We start from the raw sequence: 21,378 nt of genomic DNA, 5'->3' as shown, positions 1-21,378 counted from the left end.
TCCTTTGTTTTGCCTGTACAGTAAGCAAAACAAATAGGCCTATGTAATGTATAACTACCATTTTCAATAAAATCTTTTTTTTGAATGAAGAGAAATGTGTTACTTACCTAAAATACCACTCCAGAGAGTGTTTGTCGGAAAGAACAAAAGGGACAAAGATATATTTCTTCCCTTCCTTCCCGCGGTGGAATGCTTTGTGATATCTGTCTCACGGTCTCGGCTCATTGTTATGATGTCTGTCATGGGTGGGTACGCGCTAGCAATCACTATGAGAAGGTAAACGCCTTGTGACAGTTTGACTCGCTGGCACACACCAGCCTTTCTAAGCACATGCAGTCAGCTCAAGTTTCTTTCGTCTACACACCAGTTATCGTAAATTGTCAAATTGAAAATAAAACATGGGACAGAAACTAAAAACAAACAGTTATTGCAAACATGAAAATACACATTTTAAGCATGGGATTGATTTTATACATTCATCGTTTACCCTCCTTTGTGTCTTGAATAATTTCTCACAAACACATCTTTTTTTTTTTTTTTTTTTTTTTTTACTAAACAGCCTTAAAACATCAACTTAACTTCTTCCTGAAACATCCTTTACATTGTTGGCCATTTTTCTTGCGGGAAAAAAATCACAAATTCCACACAATGAACAACCTCTTGCAAAAGACCATAAAGGTTGAAGGATCTCTTGCAATAACTTGAATAAATTCCTTGAATCAGAAGCAACTGCCTTGGTGCTTTAAACAAACTTTCAGTGGTTCTCTTCACAAAAGCATCCACTGTGGACTTTGGTTGGGGTGTGGTCTGAACATAAAGTGATCGGCGATGACTCTGGAGCAGCCTCCACTGTGAGTCTCATGCTTTCAAAGGAATCAGATATAAAGGGCGAAGTACAGAGAAATCAGAGAATAAGAGAGGGAGAGGAAGAGAGACAGAATGAGAGAGGGGGAAAAAAAGGACTGGTATGGTTGTATCAGACGGCCTGTGGGAACATTCAGTTACAGCTGAACTACAGTGGATTTGCCAGAAGGGGGCGTCATATTTCCAGGAGCCTTCTGAACAGGGACATTTTGAGCACCTCTGCCTAGTCTACAGTTAAGTTCAAGTTATTTTCCAAAAATATACAAGCAATTATTTGCGTTACATAATGGTGTACTTTAAATAAAAATATATTTTATTTATTAATCACTGGTTATTGATTGATTGTGGCTTTGATATGTTAACTAAGCATTAGATTACTACTAAAACCAAAAACTTGTTACTTAAATAAACTGCTAGAACTTGTTAAAGCTTGAAAAAGGTAAAATACTTAAAAAGTTACTTGATGCACCAAGTGGGTACTTACGTGTGATATATTTCCTTAGAACTTACTAAACATTTAAAGTTATGAAAACACCTATCCCACCCAGACTACTGTTACTGTCTTGAAGGGTAAACAGAGAGAACAGTAGTGTATGCTGTGTAATGTAATTACAGTTTAACCAGTGTTCAAGCTAACACTGAATGTGCGTATGCATGTGTGTGTTTGTGCGTGTGTGTGCCTACAGGCAAAATCCATACTGTGTGTGTCACTGCCTCAGAGTGTTTGTGTTTTTAGCTTCAGTAATGAATGCATGTATGCATACTACGTGTGTGACACGGTGGGCCCTCCGCCCTGTGGAAGAATAATGAGCTCTGCTCTGCACAGCCCTGTTTGTCTAAATTTGTGAAACCTGCGTAGGTGAGCCCCGCCACACGTGACGCTCGGCGACGGCACCGTGCCAGCTGGGCACGGCGGTTGCGGGTGCGGTCGCACCTGGCACGGCGCTGCTCTCCAGGTATCGCGACAAACAAGGGGGGGGGGGTGCAGGAGAGCCGGGGACGAAAGGCCCATTCCGGGCCTTGTGCCGCCTCACGGGCCCGCCGCCTCCGCTCAGCCCCGCTGGTTGAGCTGAGCCCGAGGGGCGCGCTGACAGCTGCAGGGGAAAGTGAGGCAAAGCGGGCAGGTGTGTGCAAGACGACGGAGCGCCTGTAGGCCTCCAGCCCGGAGCTGAGAGTGAGCTCCTGTACCTGTCAGTCTGGACTGACCGGTAAGAGCGCGGCCCTAATAAGGAAGTCTGAAGTGAAAGCGAATCTCTCGGAGGGCTTTAAATCAAATTGGCGAACGCACAGGAGGCAGATGCAGCGCACACGGGAACACCTTAAAAATTATGATCACTGGAAGCCCGCGGGGGACTGAGAGAAGGGGGTGAGTGGCGGAGTTTGTTTTTGTTCTTTTAGGTCCTGTGAGGGTGAACACGGTACACACGAAAGAATGCATGGAGATATAAAGAAAAGAGCGTTGCATAAGTTCGAGAAGCAAATGAGAAAAACCGGCGAGAAGCGTGAGTGGGGAAGAGGGAGAGGGCGGAGAGGGGGAGGAGGGAAGGGAGAGATATGAGTGACAGTATATTGGTGGGAGATGACAGAGTTATGCGCACCGCAGAGCCGTGAGGTGAGTCTTTCAGGTGAGGACTGGAACTGACTTCTACATCTTTTCAGCTTCTCTCTCCAGTGATGCCCGAGGATAAGTCAACAGGGTCGACTTTCTTTCTTTTTTTTCTCTTTTTCTTTCATTTCTGCTTTTCCTCCTCTTCTCTTTTCTTGTCTTTTCCTCCCATCCCCCCTCTGAACAGCAATGTGTGCTCCTATCTTCTTTGTAGCATGGCTGAAAAAAAAAGTTCTGCTCGTTTTTTTTAAATCTTAGGTGTGCTTCTGCCAGTCCTGAATGTGGGAATTCAACTGATGATGACATCACTCAGCAGCTGAAGAGCGTCAGATTCTCCCCCGGCAACTCTGTGAGCCAGTCCCAGCGAGAGACCGAAGACATGCAGTCCCGGACTGAATGATCGCCCGATCGCCCGGACGTCGTAAATCGCTGTCGCCCGCGCTTGTGCGCCGAATCCTGCCGGATCCTGCCCTGGCGTCGTAGAGCCCGTTCTCCCGGTTTCGTCGTGCGGGACTGGCCGCGGGTGAAGCCGCCATCATGTCGAACTCTCAGGAGCAGAGCCTGAACGAGGACGTGGCGTTCGCCCCCGTGCAGGAGACGAGCCCTGAGTTCCTGCACTGCGAGCGGGAGCGGCGGGCGCTGGAATGCCTCCTGATGGAGGGGCCCGCGGCCTTCCACTCAAAGCTGGAGCAGGAGCGGCTGGGCTCCTTCCTCGCCCCGGAGGAGGTCGCACAGATCCGCGGGTGGGCGCAGGACTACCGCTGCGGCCAGGCGTCGCCAGGGGACGAGGAGGAGGCGCCCGGGGGGGAGAGGCTCCCCTCCAGCTATTGCCCGGAGCGCACGGACACGCCCCTCCCCAGCCTGCAGCTGGGCTGGCCGGAGAGGCACTGCTGGCCGAACACTGGCAGCACTCTGGTCTACACCAACCCCCCTGTGCCGGGGTCCCCGGCCATACGGGAGGTGCTGAGAAGGATGATCCAAGGAGCTCAAACGGTACGGCTCTCCTTCCCCTTCACAGGGTTTCGTTACAGCTTTGGCTGCTGTGTGTGCTTTAAGCCCAAGGCCGTGTGCGATAGGTATGATTTGCATCCCTCATTAACCCTCAGCTCTGAGCAGTTAAATTAGCTGTGTGTGACTCAGTGATGCCGCACCGATAAGCCAAATCTATTCAGCTTTTACTGCTTAAACATGCCATGGACTCGAGAGAAACACCAGAGATCGCTTCTGAAATTCAGGTGAAAAAACTGATCTGTCAAAAATGATTTGAAACAAATGTGAAAATGGTACGAGGCAACTATATGTGATGTAGACATTTGAATTTATCATTAATGCTTTATATTGCTGATTTAAAAAGTGTCAAGATGACTGGAATAATTGTTTCAGATTGGCAGGTCATGTAATGATTATTTCAAAGTTCCCCAGACAGAGAAGTTCAAGATGACGTGTTTTCTTGACTGGGTGTAGGATAGCGGTTGTCAGAACTGTTTTTGTGCGTGTTGACCAGCTGGTTGCCGTGGTGACAGACAAACTGACAGACAGCGCTGTGGTTGGTGACTTGCATTGTGCTGCATCTCGGGGCGTGCCAGTTTACGTGGTTCTAAACAAGAGATCCGTCCAGGACAGCATCATCTCCCCAAGACTAATGCACCAGGTATGCCAAGTCACACCAGAACCACCCCACAGACACTGATATTACAGGTGAGAGATGCATGCCACAGACCAAAAGACCAGTGTGCTGTGTGCTGTGTGTGGCAACAGGTTTGCTGCTACTTTGAAGGTAGCTCTTATAGATTCAGGTGTGTCTGAACATGCCTGAGTGCTAAGAAAAGACACTAAGTGAAGGTAAATGCAAATTTTTCATCCTACTGAAAAAATGTAATTTAAACATTTCTAGTCAAAGATCTTGCACCATTACTGAACAGATCACATTGATGTAATGTGCTGATCCCCATCTATCTCTGTGACCGTTTGCTGTTACTGCAGCTGATGCAATTCTCAAATACCCTTTATTAGGTCTTCAGCTAATGTACAATTCAATGCAAAAGTATTGGGACCGTAACACAGTTTTTGTTGTTTCGGCTCTGTACTCCAACCAACAAGTAAAATCATATTTAATACTAAGTTGCAAATCCTGAAGGTTCATTTGGTGTTAGATTCTATTTTATTTTATTTTATTTCATTTTATTTTTCAAACATTATATATGTATTTACAATATTATGACATATGGTTTTTGCAGCGTCCTTTTAAGTTTGTCTAGGAGCACATCTCACGCACCAATGGGAAACTCAGGGTAGGAAAGTTTTCAACAGCAGCCACGGTTATGATGAAGACCTTTGTGGTCGAAATGTCAACCGATTGCATGGCAAATTAAACATAATTATTAGCTTTAGGAACATTAAGTGAGTGTTTTAGTCTTTTCTTTCATTCTTGAGAACTGTGCAGTCCGGTATCTTTGTCACACATGTGGGCCAGTTTCGGGAGAAACCTGACACTCCCAGCTCAAAGCTCAATGTCTAACACTCCAACTATTCATATTTGAAAGTGCCATATTTTATGCGTGTTTGCTCGGTGAAAAGAATGCATGTAAGGACAGAGTCTTTCTTGAAACAGGTTGTTCTGCATTCAGTGAGAATATGTCTGCAGTAATTATGATTGACTTCATATGTCATCACATACTATGATAGCAACTTTGTCTGTCGAATATCACAAGATGTTCTTCTGCCCTGTTGACTAGGGAAGTGTCAGGACATTAATCTTAATAATTTGTGAATTTTCAGTCTTGTTAGTCCGTATCTAGTAAAGAAATCCCTTTTACAACGAATGATCTCAAATAATGCCACTTAACCTCATATAACTTCATATACTTCATATAACGTGAAATAAACATAACACATCGATAATGAAAATAGGAAAATGTAAGTAAATTAATAACTAATATATTTTAAATAAGAAATAATACATTTAAAATCAAACTACTAAAACTACTACAAACTACTAAATAATTAGCTACGTTGACTAAAGCTTTACCGCAGTCTGTGATTGCCTCAGAATGCCTTTATGTCTCACAGAACATTCGGGTTCGAGTCTTGGGAGGGAAGACGTTTTGCTCCCGGGATGGGAAGATGGTGGTGGGGGAACTGAAGGAGAACTTCGTCCTTGTGGATCTGGATGCCGTGATGGTGGGCAGCTACAGGTGAGGCAGCCGCGTTTGCGTCACCATGGTTACAATGATACGTCCTCAGAGGGGCCGAAGCACCCTCCCCCGCCCCACCTCTCACCCGTGTCTGTGTCCGCCCCCAGTCTCACTTGGTCGGATGCCCACCTGCACCGGCAGCTGGTGACGGTGTTGCATGGCCCAGTGGTGGAGTGTTTCGACAAGGAGTTCCGGATCTTGTACGCAGCATCGACGCCCATCCCCGAGTCCTGCTGGGCAAAGGACACGCTGTTGAGAATGGAGAACGTCTTCCAGTCAAACCATGCCCCCAAACCTCTCCCATTGGGTATCCTAAGCGAGGACGAGATGTGGCCACCGTCCACAAATGACCCAATAGACTGGGAGGCCCTTGGAGTGTTCAAGAAAGATAAATTTGCGGACAATCCTTTAAATCTACCTGGGGATTTTGTGGGACTATCGCTGTCTCCGCTCCCTCAGTTTGAACGCTGGACAACACTGGAGCCAGAGCCTCTTGTAAGAAGGATGGAGTTTCAACGATGTGTCCCTCCACCATATGAAGAGCAAAGCAGGTAGGCAGGGCCGTGGGGCTTGTGCTTGTGGATTATATAGCTATGTTAGCGCAGTAAGCTGTTCTAGAAGTGGGGTGCTTTCACCACCTAAAAAGACTACTTAAGCCTTGGAGCCCTTCACTTCCTGACTTGTAATCATCCTCTTTTTAGTAAGTGCATATAGTATTAAATACAAACAAAATGGTGGACACACAGGTTGCTCAACGCATCACATCACAGAGTTATAGGCTACACTAAACTGAGATGAACAACACAATTCTAGGCATGACAGAATGTGGGGCTTCCAAGAGATGGCCAATAACAAAGGGTTAATGGCTAGTGTTACTTTCATGTAACAACACTATTTGACCAATGCGGTCTGCTTCAGGCAGCAACCCAGATGGCAAGCGATGGCAGTGCAGATTTCAGGCCAGAATCGGCGCACATCCGGCCCAAAGTCACTTGCTATCTTGGAATAAGAATGCTACTTGTGCATTCTGTCAGGCCTAGTGCCACATAATGGTATATTTCCGTCATATTTCATTATTTCCTTAACTCCGAATGTTTTTTTTTTGTAATTAAACAGAAACCATCTGTTTATGACTGAGACCCGTTATTCCCATGGCAGTGAAAACCTACACTGGTAAATATATGTTCTACAAGGAAATTAAATGTCCATCATATCAACATGGTGTCATGGTGTAATTTGCACATTTGCACATATGTGCATGTAGCATAGAATCCAAAATGCATGCGAGTACTGGATCTAAAAGTGTAGTCCGTGCACACAGTAGTGCGACTGGAGGTCATTTTGTTTACATGAGCAGTTTCAAATTCCTATTGTCTTCTCACTTTGTTTTGATTCAGGAACACAGCCAGGCCTGAAGGAATTTTTTACAAACCGCAATCTTGGCAAAAAATCTATGAACCTGTATCTATGAGACAGACTGTCCGGTCAAACATTTACAGAACAAGGAGTCATTCAATGGAGGAGACAATGTCCTATCCATACAATCAACAAATAAATGAGGAAAATGGACTGGCCCACTTCCATCTCAAGAAAGACAGCGATTATGGGGTGTGGTCAGGACCTCAGGTGATTGGTCAAGGCCACAGTGGTGAGAAGGGCAGTCGACTCTCAAAGGTAACTCTATCCACCCGTGTTCCTCTTGGGTGCATGCCATGCCAGTCATTGGCCAAATTTAATGTCTTAATGTATCTAATTGGAATGTCATATAATGTAGCATTAACATTAGCTTCATCAATATTGTTTTCTCTCCCTGTTTCCAATTCTTCATCTCTTCCTCATTTTTTCGTTTTTTTTTAAAATCCAGAAGCCTCTTATTCTCATGTTGCCTGTTCCTGAGAACGATGGTTCCAGTGATGTCAATGATATTCTCAAAGGCTTAAAGACAGAATACAATTCCCCAGAAAATCCGCTAAGCAGCATCATAAAAAGCAAAGGGACCAGCATGTCTGAGCAAGACCTGGGGTTTCAGCCCACAGAGACAGGCCAGCAGGACTACACACTTCCTGCATGGAGGTCACATGCCAGTGTGAGGAGAGATTACTGTGTGTGTGTGTGTGTGTGTGGTCTGTTGATCTTGTCTGATGTAATTGAGCCTGCCAATATGACAAGGCGGTGTTTGCACTTTGTGAGAGTATTTCATTGATTCCAATACACCAGACAAGATCAGTAAATCCAAAACAAATACGTATTTGACCCAGGTCTGGTGTGTGTGTGTGTGTGTGTGTGTGTAAGAGAGTATGTGCGTGTGTGTGAGAGAGAGAGAGAGAGAGAGTATGTGTGTATGTGTGGTGCACATATGTGTGAGTGGGGTTGGTTGAAACCTCCAAGACCCTCAACTCTTCTTTCTCTCACTCTATCAGGGTTCCGTTAAGCCCCGTGTGACCCCTGCCCAAACGCTGATGAAGACACGTAATGATGAGGTGAAGGCTGCGCCCTCCAGACTCCCCCAAATCTACACAAGCCCCTTCAGACCCCGTACTTCCACCGACGTCAGCAGGGACTGGGAGAGGCCACAACAGGACTGGGACAGGCAGTTGCAACAGGACCAGGAACGTAACTTGGATGGGGGTCATTGACTGTGGGGCAGGGGCTGGGGCTAGGTGAAGGTGACGGAGATCATAACAGCTGAAATAAATGTGACAAACGCTGAATACGCCAATAAATGCTGTCCTCACCGTGGGGCACCTGCTTCTGTGGCCGATTTGCTTCTATTACTTCATAATCCATGACAGTAGTTTAGCATATGCTCTTGTCCAGTGGAACTTGCAGTATGAGAGAACACAAGTGCATCCACCAGAGTTACACAAGCAACAGTGCTAGACCTGGCTGACAACATTCTAAGACCAGACAGTCTGTGTGCAACATCACTAAGACACTAAATATAAGTTGCTAATGTACTCCACTAACGTAGAGCCACAATACTGAATACAAACAGGTAAGACATATGACAAGCCATAAAAACTTAATGCCTGGTACCACAGATGAATTTGGGCTTTTGGATTCCATATGTCAATTTTTAGATATTGTCATATTTTGTCTATTACAACCCTAATTTCATAAAATGTACAAAATAATTATAAACAATAATTATAAATAGTTATTTTATATAATTATTTACTGCCTCCTGGTTCCACACAAAGCACAAAATTATCTTTAATGACCTTTTTCTCAAAACGACATATTCCCCATACGACAGACAATTTATCTCAAGTTTAAAAGTATGTACAGCTACAAAATTTCACATACAGCTTTATAAATGCTTTTTTGATGTCTTTTGTAATTTTATGTGATATTATATCTATAAAACTGCTGAAAATGCATTTTTTGACTTGCCTGTGTTGGTTCTTGAATATTTATGTAAAAAATAAAACTATATTTTGACAAATGGCTCAATAGATTACCAACTACTGTGTTATTTATTACATTTAAACATGAAAATTTTGCTTTTCTAAATAAAAAGAAAAGTCATATAAAAATATTTTGTATTTTGCTGTATATTGAAATGTAGTGTATATGGCAACATTTTATTCTGACTGGGCACACCAGTGATAACTGCCTTTGAAACCATATGTTTCAATATTTAGAAAATTGGTGACCCATTGAGGCACACTCATAATTCTGTGTGCATGATTAATTAAAGAAGCTGTAGCTACATGTAGCTTTCCTACCATGAATGAAGACTTCAGTGTTTAATTTTTTAAAACTACTGATTTGTGACTAAGCCCTGATTTGTAATGGACATAACCTACAGGCGTTACAACCGAGGTGCTCAGTATACAAACGCATTCCTCATGTGAATACAGACGTAGCCACCTCCCGTCTCGATGGAGGGGTAAAGAATGTAACCACAAGGGGGCAGGATTGTGAAGTAATAGTCGGAAAGAAAGCAAGAAAATCGTCGGGTTTCATCATCGAACAGTATTCAGTGGTTTTAGTTATTTAACATCAGCGGATCACCAACGTTCATGGGACTCTGTATGTACTGCTCGTCTTATTTTTGGGGGGCTACCGTTGTACCTTTGAGTAAGGTACCTTAACACAACAGCCACGACTGCTTCACAGGATTTCCAAATAATTAAAACGTAAAATGAGCAAATTGTTCTGCCAAAGTCTAAACTAGAAATGTTTCTGCCATCCAAGATACTTTAACACAACTCAGTGAATGTAGAGCCATCAAGCCAATTAAATAAATCATTCATATAGGGACACTTCACTGTCATTCATGCGCATATCAAAAAATGTCAGATGGAGTAAATGTTAGGACTAATAGGTCTAAAGTAGAATAGGATAAGGACAAGATGTCTGAGGTCAGCAGCTATTCATCCGCGATTAACGGTGAGTTGACTGATGGGCAAACATACGAATTAATTCGATATGTGTCACTTCCTCATAAACTATCAAACCGTGAAGTCAACATGCAATATTAAATTAATGACATGCATACTCTAAATTCACTAATCGGACCAGATGGTGCTGTTGTTTACCATGTTCCGTCAGGTTTTGACTGTAAATATTCTGTTAAAACTGTCTAAACGGATGCGTTTTTATTATTATTTTAAGAATACTTTTTTGAGCGTAATAAGTTAATATGCAAATAGCCGAGGAGGAACTACGGAACGTAAGCTCAGTGTCTCCGCACGGTACTACTTGATAACCGTGCCATAAACCGGAAGCACGTGTGGAAATGCGCATTTCTTTTATCTGGAGAGTTTTCTATGAAATATTTTGTCGTTGTTGCCTTGTACTGAACTGACACTGTATTTAATTACAGTTAATCTTTCAGACAAGGAAATTGTTATGAATAATTATTAACAGTGTAGATGCAGTCAGGTAGTATTGTAAGTCTTCAAATTCATTGTCGGACCAATTCTCATCATAGCTACAATTTAACTTGTTAGTTCTCAGCTTGTTTCTAGGGTTAACTTACCTACGTCGTTAACATCATGGTGAGAGCGCAAAGGTAAGTTTAGTAGTAGTAGTTATATAGTTAAGTTGCGTATGTTTAAGAACTTACATTAAGAGCTAACTCTACAGAGGAAAGCAGTAGTTTAAGCTGCTGCTTGGTTGAATGTAAGGAGTGATTCACTAGCTACATGATTTCAGAGTGCTTTTAGTTATTTATTCTGAAACGGTTTTACTAAAATGTCAAGTTAACTAATTTGTTTGTCCTAAGCCAGGTAATTAAGTTGGATGTTGTAGTTACGGAACTGTGCTTTGTCGTTGTCTGTATTATGTCCAAATAGCTTATGCAGAAGAAGAAGGCTAGCGACAGTAACAGACTTCTGCCCTAGCGTTTTCTAGAGAAGTGACTCGGATGTACTGTATTTTTGTCCCGTGTGGTCTTGCTTAGGGCGGTGAGGCAGCCGAAGCTCAAGAAGGCGACACATCTTGACGGCGATGACCCGGCAGCTTATGAAGATATGCCTGTTCCAGACAAGGTATATATGAAGGAATCAATATGTAAACTGACTTGTATGTGTTGGGAAAAGTATGAACCTTTCAGAATGGGAGAATTCATGAGTGACAAGTGACTATAAGTATACAGCATTAAAATTACTAATCAGAATTTGGTATTTTCTTCCAACAGAGATCATCTAAGTATGTAGAGGACGAGATTGCAGAATTCCACAGCAAAAAGATTGCGGTCAGTATTCAAGGTTTACCTACAATAATCATGAATGAGTGAAATTTATGGATGTGCTTTGAAGGAGTTCCGGTGTGTGTTTATCTACAGGAATTGTGTGTGCAAAGATTTGTTAATGTTCTCCAAATATCATCTTTAGACATCTGTAGATTGTGGAATGCTGAATACATTGACACGTTTTGTGTGTGTGTTTCTTTCGTGTGTGTGTGTGTGTGTGTTTGTTTTGTATGTGTGTGTGCATACAGAAATTGCTGGCTGATGGAGTACAGGCAGGCAGTGACCAGGAGGACATTGCTGATGAGGTGAGACCAAACATCCCACTTTAATCACCTCTAACTCGTATGGCATATTTTTTCCTTTCCGGCACTGCTTTTGCATTATGGTGTAAAACGTATTTTGCACCCTAAGATTCTGCTGGTGTTTGCTGTGATGGATATGTATGTTCATCACATTAAATTTTTGAATTATTGCATTTGTAGGTCTTCTTTTAACCAACAGTGATGTGAAGCAGCTATACAAGGACTTGTGAAGTCTTTTTACACTGATGGATAGAGATATTCACGTTATGTCACCAGACCATCTGTAATGCATGTATTTATGAAGGCTGTGTAAAACCACAGGAACTGTGAAGTCTGCGGTGCTGTGGACCCTGTGTATATTGTGCTGCCCAGGAGGCTTAGTCTCTGCTGTTCCTAGGATGAGGTGATGGCTTTAGAAGTTTCTGATTCAGACGAGGAAGATGACGACGATGAGGAGGACGAAGAAGAAGAAGCAGAACAAGACGAGATGGACATGGACAGTGACCTTGAGGGAAAGAAGGGCGATGGTAAGTTTGGCTGAACTGCAGGAGAAGCTAGTGTCACAGCTGATTGATCAACCATGTGGTCCCCAGTCCACAGTCAAATCTTGAAAATCCTTTCTTATGAAAGCTTAATTGAATACTCCTTTTCTGGAAAGTGCTTTTTTGTATGTGTTAATGTAATCTGTGCGTGCTTAGGGCGTTTTATCTTGTAACCTGACCTTGTATACTTTTCTGAGAGAAAATGGTAACTTCTGACTACTGTGAAATATAGGCTAAGGCTAACATGTTTTCTGTTTCCCCCCAGACCTTCCCAATGAAATGGCTTGGGGACATAGGAAGAAAATGTTCTATGATTCTGATTATGTCGCTGCCAGTGAGTATTTTACTTTTCTGCAGTTGAACCTCCTCTCCTTGCAAGAATTTGATGTTTTCCAGGATCTGAGGAATTTTGAGTGACAGGATGGCATGTGCTAAATGTAGTTTTTAATGTTTGTTAGACTTTAGAAATTGATGGGCTGTTTAGAATATGTTGGTGGTATAGTGGCCCCAACGTCCGTGGGTGGTTGTTTTTATAGAAGGGAAGTCTCAGGAGGAGGTAGAGGCAGAGGATGAGGAAGAGGAAGAAGAAGCAAAAAACATCCAAAGACGCCTGGTGGGCAATCTCAGCGAAGAGGATTATGACCTGCACCTCCTCCAGGTACCCACAGGTGGCGCCACTGTGTACTGTGTAGCTCTGGCATCAGTTCTAAACCATGTTCCATGTCGGGTTCTCTCTGCTTTCCCCCATTCTCTCCTGAAATAAAAAAATAAGAAAGAAGTGCAGACAGTCTGCTCTCCTTTAAAAAATGAATACAAAAAACTGCTTGAGTAATAACTTTTTCATCCTTTCACAACTTTCTACTTTGTCAGGTTTTTTGTGATGTCACATACATAGGACGTGTGTGCAAGTATAACGTGGATCGATGCATGCTGTGATTTTCTGTCCTCTCTAGTATTGGAGAGCACATCCTGGGAATTCTATGTATACCCCCGCTTGAGTACTCAAATTTTAGAATGCCATTTGTTGCATAAACCTCAAATTTCCGTACTTCTAAGCTTGCTGGGAAGTGTGCAGGTGGGAATTTTGTAACCTGACTCCGGTCATTTCCTGACTAGCCTGTGCTGACTGCTGTGATTCTTGCCTGGATGCGCTGTAGGCATTTGCAGAAGTGCCCGAGGAAGCAGGGAAGCCTTCACAGAAGGAGGAGAAGATTGTGAAGGATCTGGAGAAGATGTCCCACAAAGAGAAGTTGAAACTGCTGAAGAAGGAGTCCCCGGAGCTGCTGGAGCTCATACAAGATTTCAAGGCCAAGGTACTGTTGGAGGAATCTGAAAATACTGGAGGGCGTAAAAATAATCTCTCTATAACAGAGAGTAAAGGCCTGAAAGTTTGTTTTAATTGGTGATGGGAAACCATGTTATAAAGAGATTTAAGCAGTTGCACTAAAACCCCTGAATCAACTCCTCAAGGTCCTGATTGAAGACCATGATTAGATGCTTATTTGGAACAGGTGTTGTAACAGCTGTATGATGATGATGATGCCTTTGCAGCTGGCTGAGCTGAGGGATGAGGTGCAGCCTCTCTTGGAGATGGTCAGCGACGGACGGATCCCTGAGGGGAAGGTGAGGTTCAGTGCGGAACACGGCCGTGGTTTTGAACCTTAACTGCGTGCTTCCTTGAAAGCTTGTCAGTTAGCTTGTGATTTACGTGCCAAGCAGTATTAATCTGTTTTCAACCTCACTATATGTGTAATATGGATTTACTGGTGAATATGCCTTCATGGTATTTTGCTAGCTACCGCTGTAATCATTCAATTGGACAGTGATACGGCAGACCATTATGCCCGTGAGTGACGTTGAGCACATCCACATTGCATATGTAGATTCATAATTGCGCAAATCCTGTTTTTCCTCATTCCTATTCTATCATAATGTTGTGCCCCACTGCATTGTAATTAGGACGCACTGTATTGCTTTAAGAAATAACCACTTCTATAAAGAGATAATAATGTAAGATAGAAATGGGCTGTATGTAGCTGGCCCCCCCAAAAAAGTCAAACCTCATAGTAGATGGTGTGGTTTCTTTCCCATGTGATGTAGCGTCACGTGACAGGTGCTCAGCAAAATATTTGGTGTCTCCAGAAAGTAGAATTCTCAGGAAAGGCAAGAACCAACAGAAGATGACTTTTTAGTGAGGCTTTGAACCAACTTATTTGCTGTGCTGTGAAAGTTGGCACACACTGATGGCTGGATGAGACCTTTCAATGCATGTTTAAGAAGTGACTTATTTACGTGGCTGTGTCCACAACAGTGCTCTGAAGACAGACTGACCTAGGTATTGACTGTCCTTACATCTGTTCTACTACAGGGTGCAGATTACCTCAGGACCAAACAGCAGCTCTACCTGAAGTAGGTTCAGTCTTCACAAGCCCGTACTGTTCATATATAATCATCACTCCATGCTCACATCACATCCAACCATTAATGTGATGGGACTGTTCTATAACCTGCTGGTCTTGCTTGTCTCTTTATGTCTGTGTATGCCACCAATGAATATGTTCAAACGATTTAGTGTGGAGATTGTACCCGCGAGTGTATAGTTCCTTTGCCAAAATTAAGTAATTGGTTGTGTTTATGGCATTTTGCTTTTGCGTGCGTTTCATCGTAATGAACTGCTAATGCGTTTCTCTTCACCCTCAGCTATTGCACAAATATCAGTTTCTACCTGGTGCTGAAGGCCAAGAGAGTCGCGGCGCAGAGCCACCCTGTGATCGAGAGGCTGGTCTCCTACAGGAACGTGAGTCAGCTTCTGAGGACGCCGAGCTGAGAGCTGCACCGCCGTGCACCTGTAGGGCTGTTCACCTGCCGGCAGTGACTGATAACCGCATCCGGTTATTAATTCATTTTTTGCCCTTGGTGGAAGTGCGTGAGGCTGAGCAAATGAACGTCTGTCTCATCAATCAGTGAGGACGGATGCGTTAGATGTACTTCTGTTGGGGCTGCATAAAACACTCATTGGTTCTCCTGCAGCTCTTTCCTGTAGATTGCTGTTTTTTGTGGGTGTATTATTGCGGGGAGTGAAGGGGGTTGGTCCTGTGATGTTCTGAACAGCTGATAAATGATCTGGGAGAGGTGGATGCCAGACTCGCCCCGCAGATGCGCCAGCTGCTGTCCGAAGCCCAGCGACAGGAGGCCGCCAGGAAACCCGCGGGCAGCAAGCACGGCAGCGCCACCGGCAGGAGCACGAAGGTAAGACGGGGTGGAGAAAGGGAGCGGTTCTGCCCCGCCCTGCCCCACCCAATCGACAGTGAGCCATGGCGTCCGGCGCCCCTGCTGCATGTACGTGTTCTGTGTGGCCTGTGTGATGCAATGCGGACCTTGTGCCGTCTCCCAGGTAACGGAAGAGTCCGGGTCGAAGGCTGAAGGCGAGTCCGAGTCGGACTTCGACGAGGAGGCGGCCCTGCGCTTCTACAGGGAGCAGGAGGCGAGGCTGAAGCAGAAGAGCAGGAAGCATCAGCCCGAGGAAGAGTGAGTGGGCCCATTCCCAGCAGGGGGGGTGGTTTCAGCAGGGTGCTTCAGGGAACAAAGGATTGTAACACACAGTATCTGAAATTATTTCTTGTTTTCAGACCGGAGCAAGATGAGGATGAGCTTGACCCAGAGGCCAAGAGAGGCATCACCTACCAGGTACAGGGAATGCATTTTCTGAGCACGGGCACTGAATCCTCCCTCTGCATTCTGTGCCATTTAAAAACAGCCTGCCTCTGACTCACGCCTTGCCTCTCCTTTACGTCAAATGACAGATGGCCAAGAATAAGGGCCTCACACCAAAGAGGAAGAAAATCGACCGGAACCCACGCGTCAAACACCGGGAGAAATTCCGCCGCGCCAAGATCCGCAGAAAGGGCCAGGTGAGTGTGGGCTGGACAGCAGCAGGGACTCGTGTTTTGAGACTGCACAGAAACGCACATACTGCTAACTGCTCAATCAGTACGTCTTACCTGAGATCCTCAGTGGAACTACGGCCATTTATAAAAGGTGGGGTGTTAGGTTGTCTTTAAAAAGAGCGCTATGGATGTTTTGACCCCGATTAAGTGCTGAATGGCTGGGCTGGTTTGATATTTGTGGCCTTGAATCTCGATTGTTCAGCTGTGACGGTGACTTGCGTGTGTGTTGCAGGTTCGCGAGGTCCGTAAGGAAGAACAGAGGTACAGTGGAGAATGGTCTGGTATTCGTGCCGGAGTTATAAAGAGTACCAAATTCAAGTGATGGATCCAACGGCTTTCGAGAGGTTGACTGGAAATGTTCTGCTGCATTGGTCTTTCCAAATAAAAATAATCGGGAAGTCCAAAGACACTTTTCTCAGAGCTATCCTGAATTTAACTGGGACTTACCATTGTGCAGTTCTGTCTCATGTTTCAGCTTTTGCAATTAAATCTTTGGTAATCTTTTCTGTGACTGTTTTGTTAATGAATTCTACAATGCATACTGTATAGATTAAACGTAATAATTACACAATTGCCTAAATGTTTCAAGCACCTTGATTTAATGACAGATTCCAATGTTGGATATCTGTTGATACTAAATACACTTGAATTGGGCATTTGAAGCTAATTCCTTTGTGTTGGTCAATAAGACACACTTGTGTAAAGCAGCAATGAGAGAATGAAGCTTCATTAACTCTACAATGAGAAAAAAACCACTGTGCCAACAGTGGCTGGTTGATACAAGTCAAAAAAAAAAAGTGACCACGATAAGAGGTTGTTTGCAATTGGATGATTAACATTACATAGAGGCTGAAGCCATGATGGGGTTCCTGAAGTTCGTCGTCTCCTCTACGGTAGGTTTGAGGAAAGGCAGGGATGGCTGTTCAGAACGCGCAGTTTTTTTGTGTTTTCTCTAGAGGCGTTAGCTGCAGCCGCCTGTAGTGACACGCCCCGCCTCTCGGCCGCTCAGCCTTGCTGGGCGATGAAGCCGCCGTGCGCGGCAGACAGGTTGCTGACGATCCTCTCCTCGATCTCCACGCCCGCCCGGGCATCCTCCTCCGTGAGGGCCAGCTCGGCCTGCGTTTCGCGGGTCACCACCACCACGTAGCCGCGCCGCGTGTCCAGGATGTTGGCCACCACGGCCTGGTGCCTGTAGGTGTCCAGGGCGCGGCGAGCCCGCTCCAGCAGGATGGACGGATCTGTCTCCAGTTTGAAAGAGATGACGAACGCATGCGGGGCCCAATCCTTCACCAGAGGCGACAGCATCTTGGGCACCATTTTCATACTGATCTGTGGGATGCAACGGAAGACACCTTAAAAATTGTAACATGGCAGTGCAGCAGGTGATGTGATATATTAGGTTTTTTGAAAAAGATTAGCGGCAAGAGCCACGAGAACACTTCTTTGACACTCCAAGCTGATGCACCTTACAAGGCTACTTTATATCCAGCTATGATCCCTGAGGTTTCCTTTTATCAAGGCAACCACTGGTGGCTGTTATGGGGTAGCCTCACCTGCAAGGGGCCATTGGATGACTGGATCTTGTGTTCGGGCATTTCTGAGGCCGGTATGTAGAAATCGGACACCGCAGCTGCCAGGTAAAACATGGCCTTGGGCCCTGCCAAAAGGAAGCGAACACATTAGACCAGTGGTCTCCAAACCTGGTCCTGGAGAGCTATTGGGTCTGCTGGTTTTTGTTTTCACCTTAAAATCAGCACCCAATTGAGACCCAAGACACCAGGTGAGTTGAGTTAATTCTGTAATCAACTGCTCTAATTGATTCATGAAGTGCAGAGTCACTATGAAAACCAGCAGACTGTAGCTCTCCAGGACCAGGGTTGGAGACCACTGCATTAGACCTTAGAACCCTCCAGGAAGCTACGCTCTGGCCTGCCGGGCCCATGGGGCTTTGGGTTCCGTACCTATGGAGCTGAGTGCCTGGGCAGCGGCCTTGAGCAGGTGCAGGTACTCGGACAGGGTGCTGAACTCCACTGGCAGCAGAAGCCCGGCCTCCTTCACTGCCCTGTACCGTTTCAGTACAGACGCGATGTTGGGCAGCACCTGCTGGTCCACCAAGACCCGGGCAGAGCCCCCGTCTTCCTCCATCTGCAGGGCGTCCATCAGGTTGACCCCGGAGTAGAGGCGGGTGTAGGGGTACAGAGAGCGGTGCCTGTGCAGGAAGATGACTGCGTAGCCCGAATCCAGGAAGTACTCTGCCGAGGAGGCCCCTCGCCTCCCGCTGCTAAAGTTGTCCAGGAAACGGACGGTCCGGGACTCGAGGGGGACCTTGGTGCCACCCGACGTGATCAGCACCACCCTGCGGCCCGCAGACGCGTGACGCTCTGCAAACTCAGCCATGAGTGCCCTCTCTGCCTCAACGTGGGACGGGACGGCAAACTCCGCAGTCAGCCTGCCCTCTGCTGAAGGGGAAGCTGGGCTCTCTACACCTGCCATACTGGTCTGTGTGAAAGAATGACATATCACATATTGTAGCAGAGGTACCTGGGTATTGTTGTAACCTTTTAAGTTAATAACCAGTTTAGGCCCAAAAAGATAACATCAGAGCATTTTTTTAACGACGGCAATCTCAATATGGCACGTAATGCCCTAGTGGCTTTATAGTAGCTGACAGTTTGTCAAGTTATGTTACCGTGATAATGGAATACGGCATGTCATTAACACAAACATAGCAAGCAAAGTTAACAGTAGCAACGCATAAATTAACTAGTTTACGTTAGTTCATTCCCAGCCTGTTGCCCTTGACAAGACCTTGGAAAGACCTGGAAACTTGGAGCCGCAACAAGTTTGCTCCCGACTGCCCACTAATTGGTAATGAGCTTATCACTGAATATTAATTGTTGACAAGTAGGGTAACTAGCTATCTGCTGAAGCGGCAAATTTAGTTTGCAAAATTTCCCTGGGTGGCTGCTGGTGTATAAGTAACCTGAAAACGAGGTAGATACGGCACATTAACAGCCTAACAGATGTTAGCAAATCTGGCAGTTGGCTATATTAAACGGGATAGCTAGATAACATTAAAAAAATATGTAAGTTTGCTTACAGCTGAAAAGTGATCTGTGGTTGAGCGCAGTTAGAACATTCTGTCGTAATAGAAAGATGGCTGGCTATCGAGCCAGATCCTCGAAGGTTGACAAGATAGGCTAAATATAACGTTAGATTTACCCGCCACTTTAACCAAATTTCTAATGTCAAGTTAGCTACATCTATGCAATGCTATTACTTTAAGATGTATTCCCCAACACAGGAGCTAGCGCAGCTAACGAGCTAACAACAACAGTCTCTGTTCTCACCGAAACTTTGGTCCTTCAATACGAAAGCTTCCTGTTGAAACAGCAGCGAAGACTTTGCCAATGTCAGTTCCGGGTGTCCGTCGGCAGCGCCACGCTGTCGCCTATCGTAGCTACAACTAGATTAATCTTTGGTAAATTATTATTGGTGCATGGGGGTGATGTTTGGCTATATAATGTACAATGCGTGCTTGGCTATCCGGAAAACGAAGAAGTGACTGCTGTTTTTAAATTACAGTCCTTGTTTTTCTAATCCCACCTGAGAAGGACTTCGACTATTAGATCTTTCTTCTCGCTCAGATTTTGTCCGTATTCTGAATGAGTTTATGGTTGGTGAAAGCCTAGATTTTTTTTATTTATTCAAATTCTCTCTCTCTCTCTCTCTCTCTCTCTTTCTCTGTGTGTGTTCATTCTTAAAGTATGTGAAGGTTTCAGCGACTACATGTGGATGGTCAATGAAAGAAAAGCTCAGTGAGTTAGGACTGTGGAAAACAATTCATCCGAGCATGAGTGAAACAGTATGGTGTGCTGTTTAACCTTTTCTGGCTTATCACTACCATTGAATGTTTCTGTAACAGTGAGATGTCTAAAATAGTTCAGACTACATTTTTACATGCATTGTCTTGTGTTCAGGCCAAATCATCAATCACCACTTCTACAGAACCAAGAATCAAACATGTTTGTGTGTTTCCCATGGAAATAGTTACTGTACAATGATAACAGACTGTCACTCCTTACAAAGACTAACTTCACAGCTCTGACCTCATGTAAACATGTAGAATTCAAAAATAACTTCAGACAGCCACACAATAAAGTCTTGAACTTTAGCCATTTTTTTTCTTATCCTCTGCTCCTTAGCCTGCTTCTGCTCCTTCTTAATTTTACTGTCATGAGAAATACTCAAGTTCCCAATTGTTCATTCTTCTCCTTAGTCTATATCTACTTAATCCAACAATGGAATCTGCTTCTATCCACTTCAACCAATAACAATGTCTGTTCATAGGCCAATTGTAGGACACAAGCAAAAAATCTGTTTTTACGTATATGGATGCATACATTTGTTCAATGTTTTCCTTACAATTTCACATGAAAACCCTGTAGGGATGGAAGGAGATGCCACTGTTTGTATTTGTATCTGTATTTGTTCGACCAACAAAATTATTTGTATCTGTATTTGGATAAAAAAACAGGTGGAGTTTCACACAGAAGCTGTATAAAATGCCAAAAATACCAGATTTTTACCATTATAATAACTGGCACTGCTATTGTTGAGAGATTTAAAGCTTTAAAGTCATGGTTTTGCAGTGACACCAATAATAATGCAGTTTAACAACAGATAATTTGCTTTTTTAAGCTATATTTAACAAACAATGACCTATATGCTATGTAGGCTTTTATAACACTGAGGTAAACAAACAAACTTTTCAGCCCCTTGGGAAACTTCAGCTGATACCATGGAGGCAAAGCAATTCTAAGGTTAACTTGTCTTTTCTGGGGCTTCTTCACCACTGCCATTGCAGCAGCTAGCTAGTTAGCAACAAACTCTGCTAAAATCTGATCCAAAGCTACACCCACCCCTCCCCACACAGAAAAGATCGCCATGCCCAGAAACTCCTCAAACACATTTTAGAATAACAGATGCAGGTAAAGGTGCTCGAATTTGGCGAAAATTCTTAAAGACAGAGATAGCCAGTGCATCAGAGATATGCCTTTGCATGGTTATTTTATCATGTTTTCTAGATAGAAACCTGCATAGTATGCATTTCACATCCTGAATATTACAAAATAAAAAATATTAATATATATACAGAATTTGTGGAGGTACTGCTCAGAGGAGTCCATGAGAAATTAGTCTTGCATTCATAGATATGCCTT

At 44.3% G+C, this 21,378-nt stretch overlaps 4 protein-coding genes across 9 annotated transcripts in view; 3 read left to right on the top strand and 1 right to left on the bottom strand.

The window, feature by feature from the left end:
* emp3a (epithelial membrane protein 3a (MAM blood group)) overlaps positions 1–82 on the top strand; it is a 9,874-nt gene extending 9,792 nt beyond the window's left edge. For both annotated transcript variants that reach the window (XM_064306218.1, XM_064306217.1), the window contains exon 5: positions 1–82. This exon is cut by the window's left edge and continues 1,149 nt beyond it. The gene's annotated coding sequence lies outside the window, so the exon portion shown is untranslated.
* Positions 83–1,858: 1,776 nt separating this feature from the next.
* On the top strand, positions 1,859–8,898 carry fam83e (family with sequence similarity 83 member E). Of its 3 annotated transcripts, none has more exons than XM_064306193.1 (9): positions 1,859–2,230; positions 2,729–3,463; positions 3,975–4,121; positions 5,540–5,664; positions 5,772–6,215; positions 6,781–6,837; positions 7,062–7,338; positions 7,529–7,750; positions 8,085–8,898. In XM_064306193.1, the coding sequence occupies exons 2-9, from the start codon at positions 3,008–3,010 to the stop codon at positions 8,298–8,300; spliced, it is 1,944 nt and encodes a 647-aa protein (XP_064162263.1). In that variant the 5' UTR covers positions 1,859–2,230; positions 2,729–3,007; the 3' UTR covers positions 8,301–8,898. The 3 variants fall into 3 exon arrangements, with proteins under 3 accessions (XP_064162263.1, XP_064162264.1, XP_064162265.1); XM_064306194.1 differs by lacking the exon at positions 1,859–2,230 and adding an exon at positions 2,405–2,489; XM_064306195.1 differs by lacking the exon at positions 1,859–2,230 and adding an exon at positions 2,471–2,561.
* A 1,473-nt stretch (positions 8,899–10,371) lies between these two features.
* utp3 (UTP3 small subunit processome component) lies at positions 10,372–16,660 on the top strand. Its single transcript, XM_064306000.1, has 16 exons — positions 10,372–10,684; positions 11,075–11,162; positions 11,312–11,368; positions 11,614–11,670; positions 12,065–12,194; positions 12,475–12,543; positions 12,746–12,867; positions 13,367–13,522; positions 13,761–13,832; positions 14,578–14,618; positions 14,910–15,006; positions 15,321–15,458; positions 15,604–15,737; positions 15,839–15,896; positions 16,013–16,120; positions 16,389–16,660. The coding sequence occupies exons 1-16, from the start codon at positions 10,668–10,670 to the stop codon at positions 16,476–16,478; spliced, it is 1,434 nt and encodes a 477-aa protein (XP_064162070.1). The 5' UTR covers positions 10,372–10,667; the 3' UTR covers positions 16,479–16,660.
* Positions 16,661–16,738: 78 nt separating this feature from the next.
* On the bottom strand, positions 16,739–20,020 carry ppcs (phosphopantothenoylcysteine synthetase). 3 transcript variants are annotated; one of them, XM_064306003.1, is made up of 4 exons: positions 19,507–20,020; positions 18,118–18,655; positions 17,710–17,813; positions 16,739–17,485 (listed from the first exon to the last, which is right to left on the bottom strand). In XM_064306003.1, exons 2-4 carry the CDS (start codon positions 18,647–18,649, stop codon positions 17,162–17,164), a joined length of 960 nt encoding a protein of 319 aa, XP_064162073.1. In that variant the 5' UTR covers positions 18,650–18,655; positions 19,507–20,020; the 3' UTR covers positions 16,739–17,161. The 3 variants fall into 3 exon arrangements, with proteins under 3 accessions (XP_064162073.1, XP_064162072.1, XP_064162074.1); XM_064306002.1 differs by lacking the exon at positions 19,507–20,020 and adding an exon at positions 19,257–19,500; XM_064306004.1 differs by lacking the exon at positions 19,507–20,020 and adding an exon at positions 18,929–19,022.
* Between the last annotated feature and the right edge of the window lie 1,358 nt (positions 20,021–21,378).

The sequence above is a fragment of the Anguilla rostrata genome, chromosome 13, assembly GCF_018555375.3.
Source record: "Anguilla rostrata isolate EN2019 chromosome 13, ASM1855537v3, whole genome shotgun sequence".
Taxonomy (NCBI): domain Eukaryota; kingdom Metazoa; phylum Chordata; class Actinopteri; order Anguilliformes; family Anguillidae; genus Anguilla; species Anguilla rostrata.
The sequence above is the reverse complement of the archived record's forward strand: the minus strand, read 5'-3'. Positions and strand labels throughout refer to the sequence as shown.

Coding starts and splice junctions, on each gene's coding strand:
- fam83e (XM_064306193.1), top strand. CDS start 3,008: ATGTCGAACTCTCAGGAGCAGAGCCTGAACGAGGACGTGGCGTTCGCC. Junction 4,122..5,539: donor CCCCAAGACTAATGCACCAG/GTATGCCAAGTC, acceptor TATGTCTCACAG/AACATTCGGGTTCGAGTCTT. Junction 7,339..7,528: donor AGGGCAGTCGACTCTCAAAG/GTAACTCTATCC, acceptor TTTAAAATCCAG/AAGCCTCTTATTCTCATGTT.
- utp3 (XM_064306000.1), top strand. Junction 11,671..12,064: donor AGGAGGACATTGCTGATGAG/GTGAGACCAAAC, acceptor TGCTGTTCCTAG/GATGAGGTGATGGCTTTAGA. Junction 15,738..15,838: donor AAGCATCAGCCCGAGGAAGA/GTGAGTGGGCCC, acceptor TCTTGTTTTCAG/ACCGGAGCAAGATGAGGATG.
- ppcs (XM_064306003.1), bottom strand. CDS start 18,649: ATGGCAGGTGTAGAGAGCCCAGCTTCCCCTTCAGCAGAGGGCAGGCTG. Junction 17,814..18,117: donor CCAGGCACTCAGCTCCATAG/GTACGGAACCCA, acceptor TCCTTTTGGCAG/GGCCCAAGGCCATGTTTTAC. Junction 17,486..17,709: donor CATCCAATGGCCCCTTGCAG/GTGAGGCTACCC, acceptor TGCATCCCACAG/ATCAGTATGAAAATGGTGCC.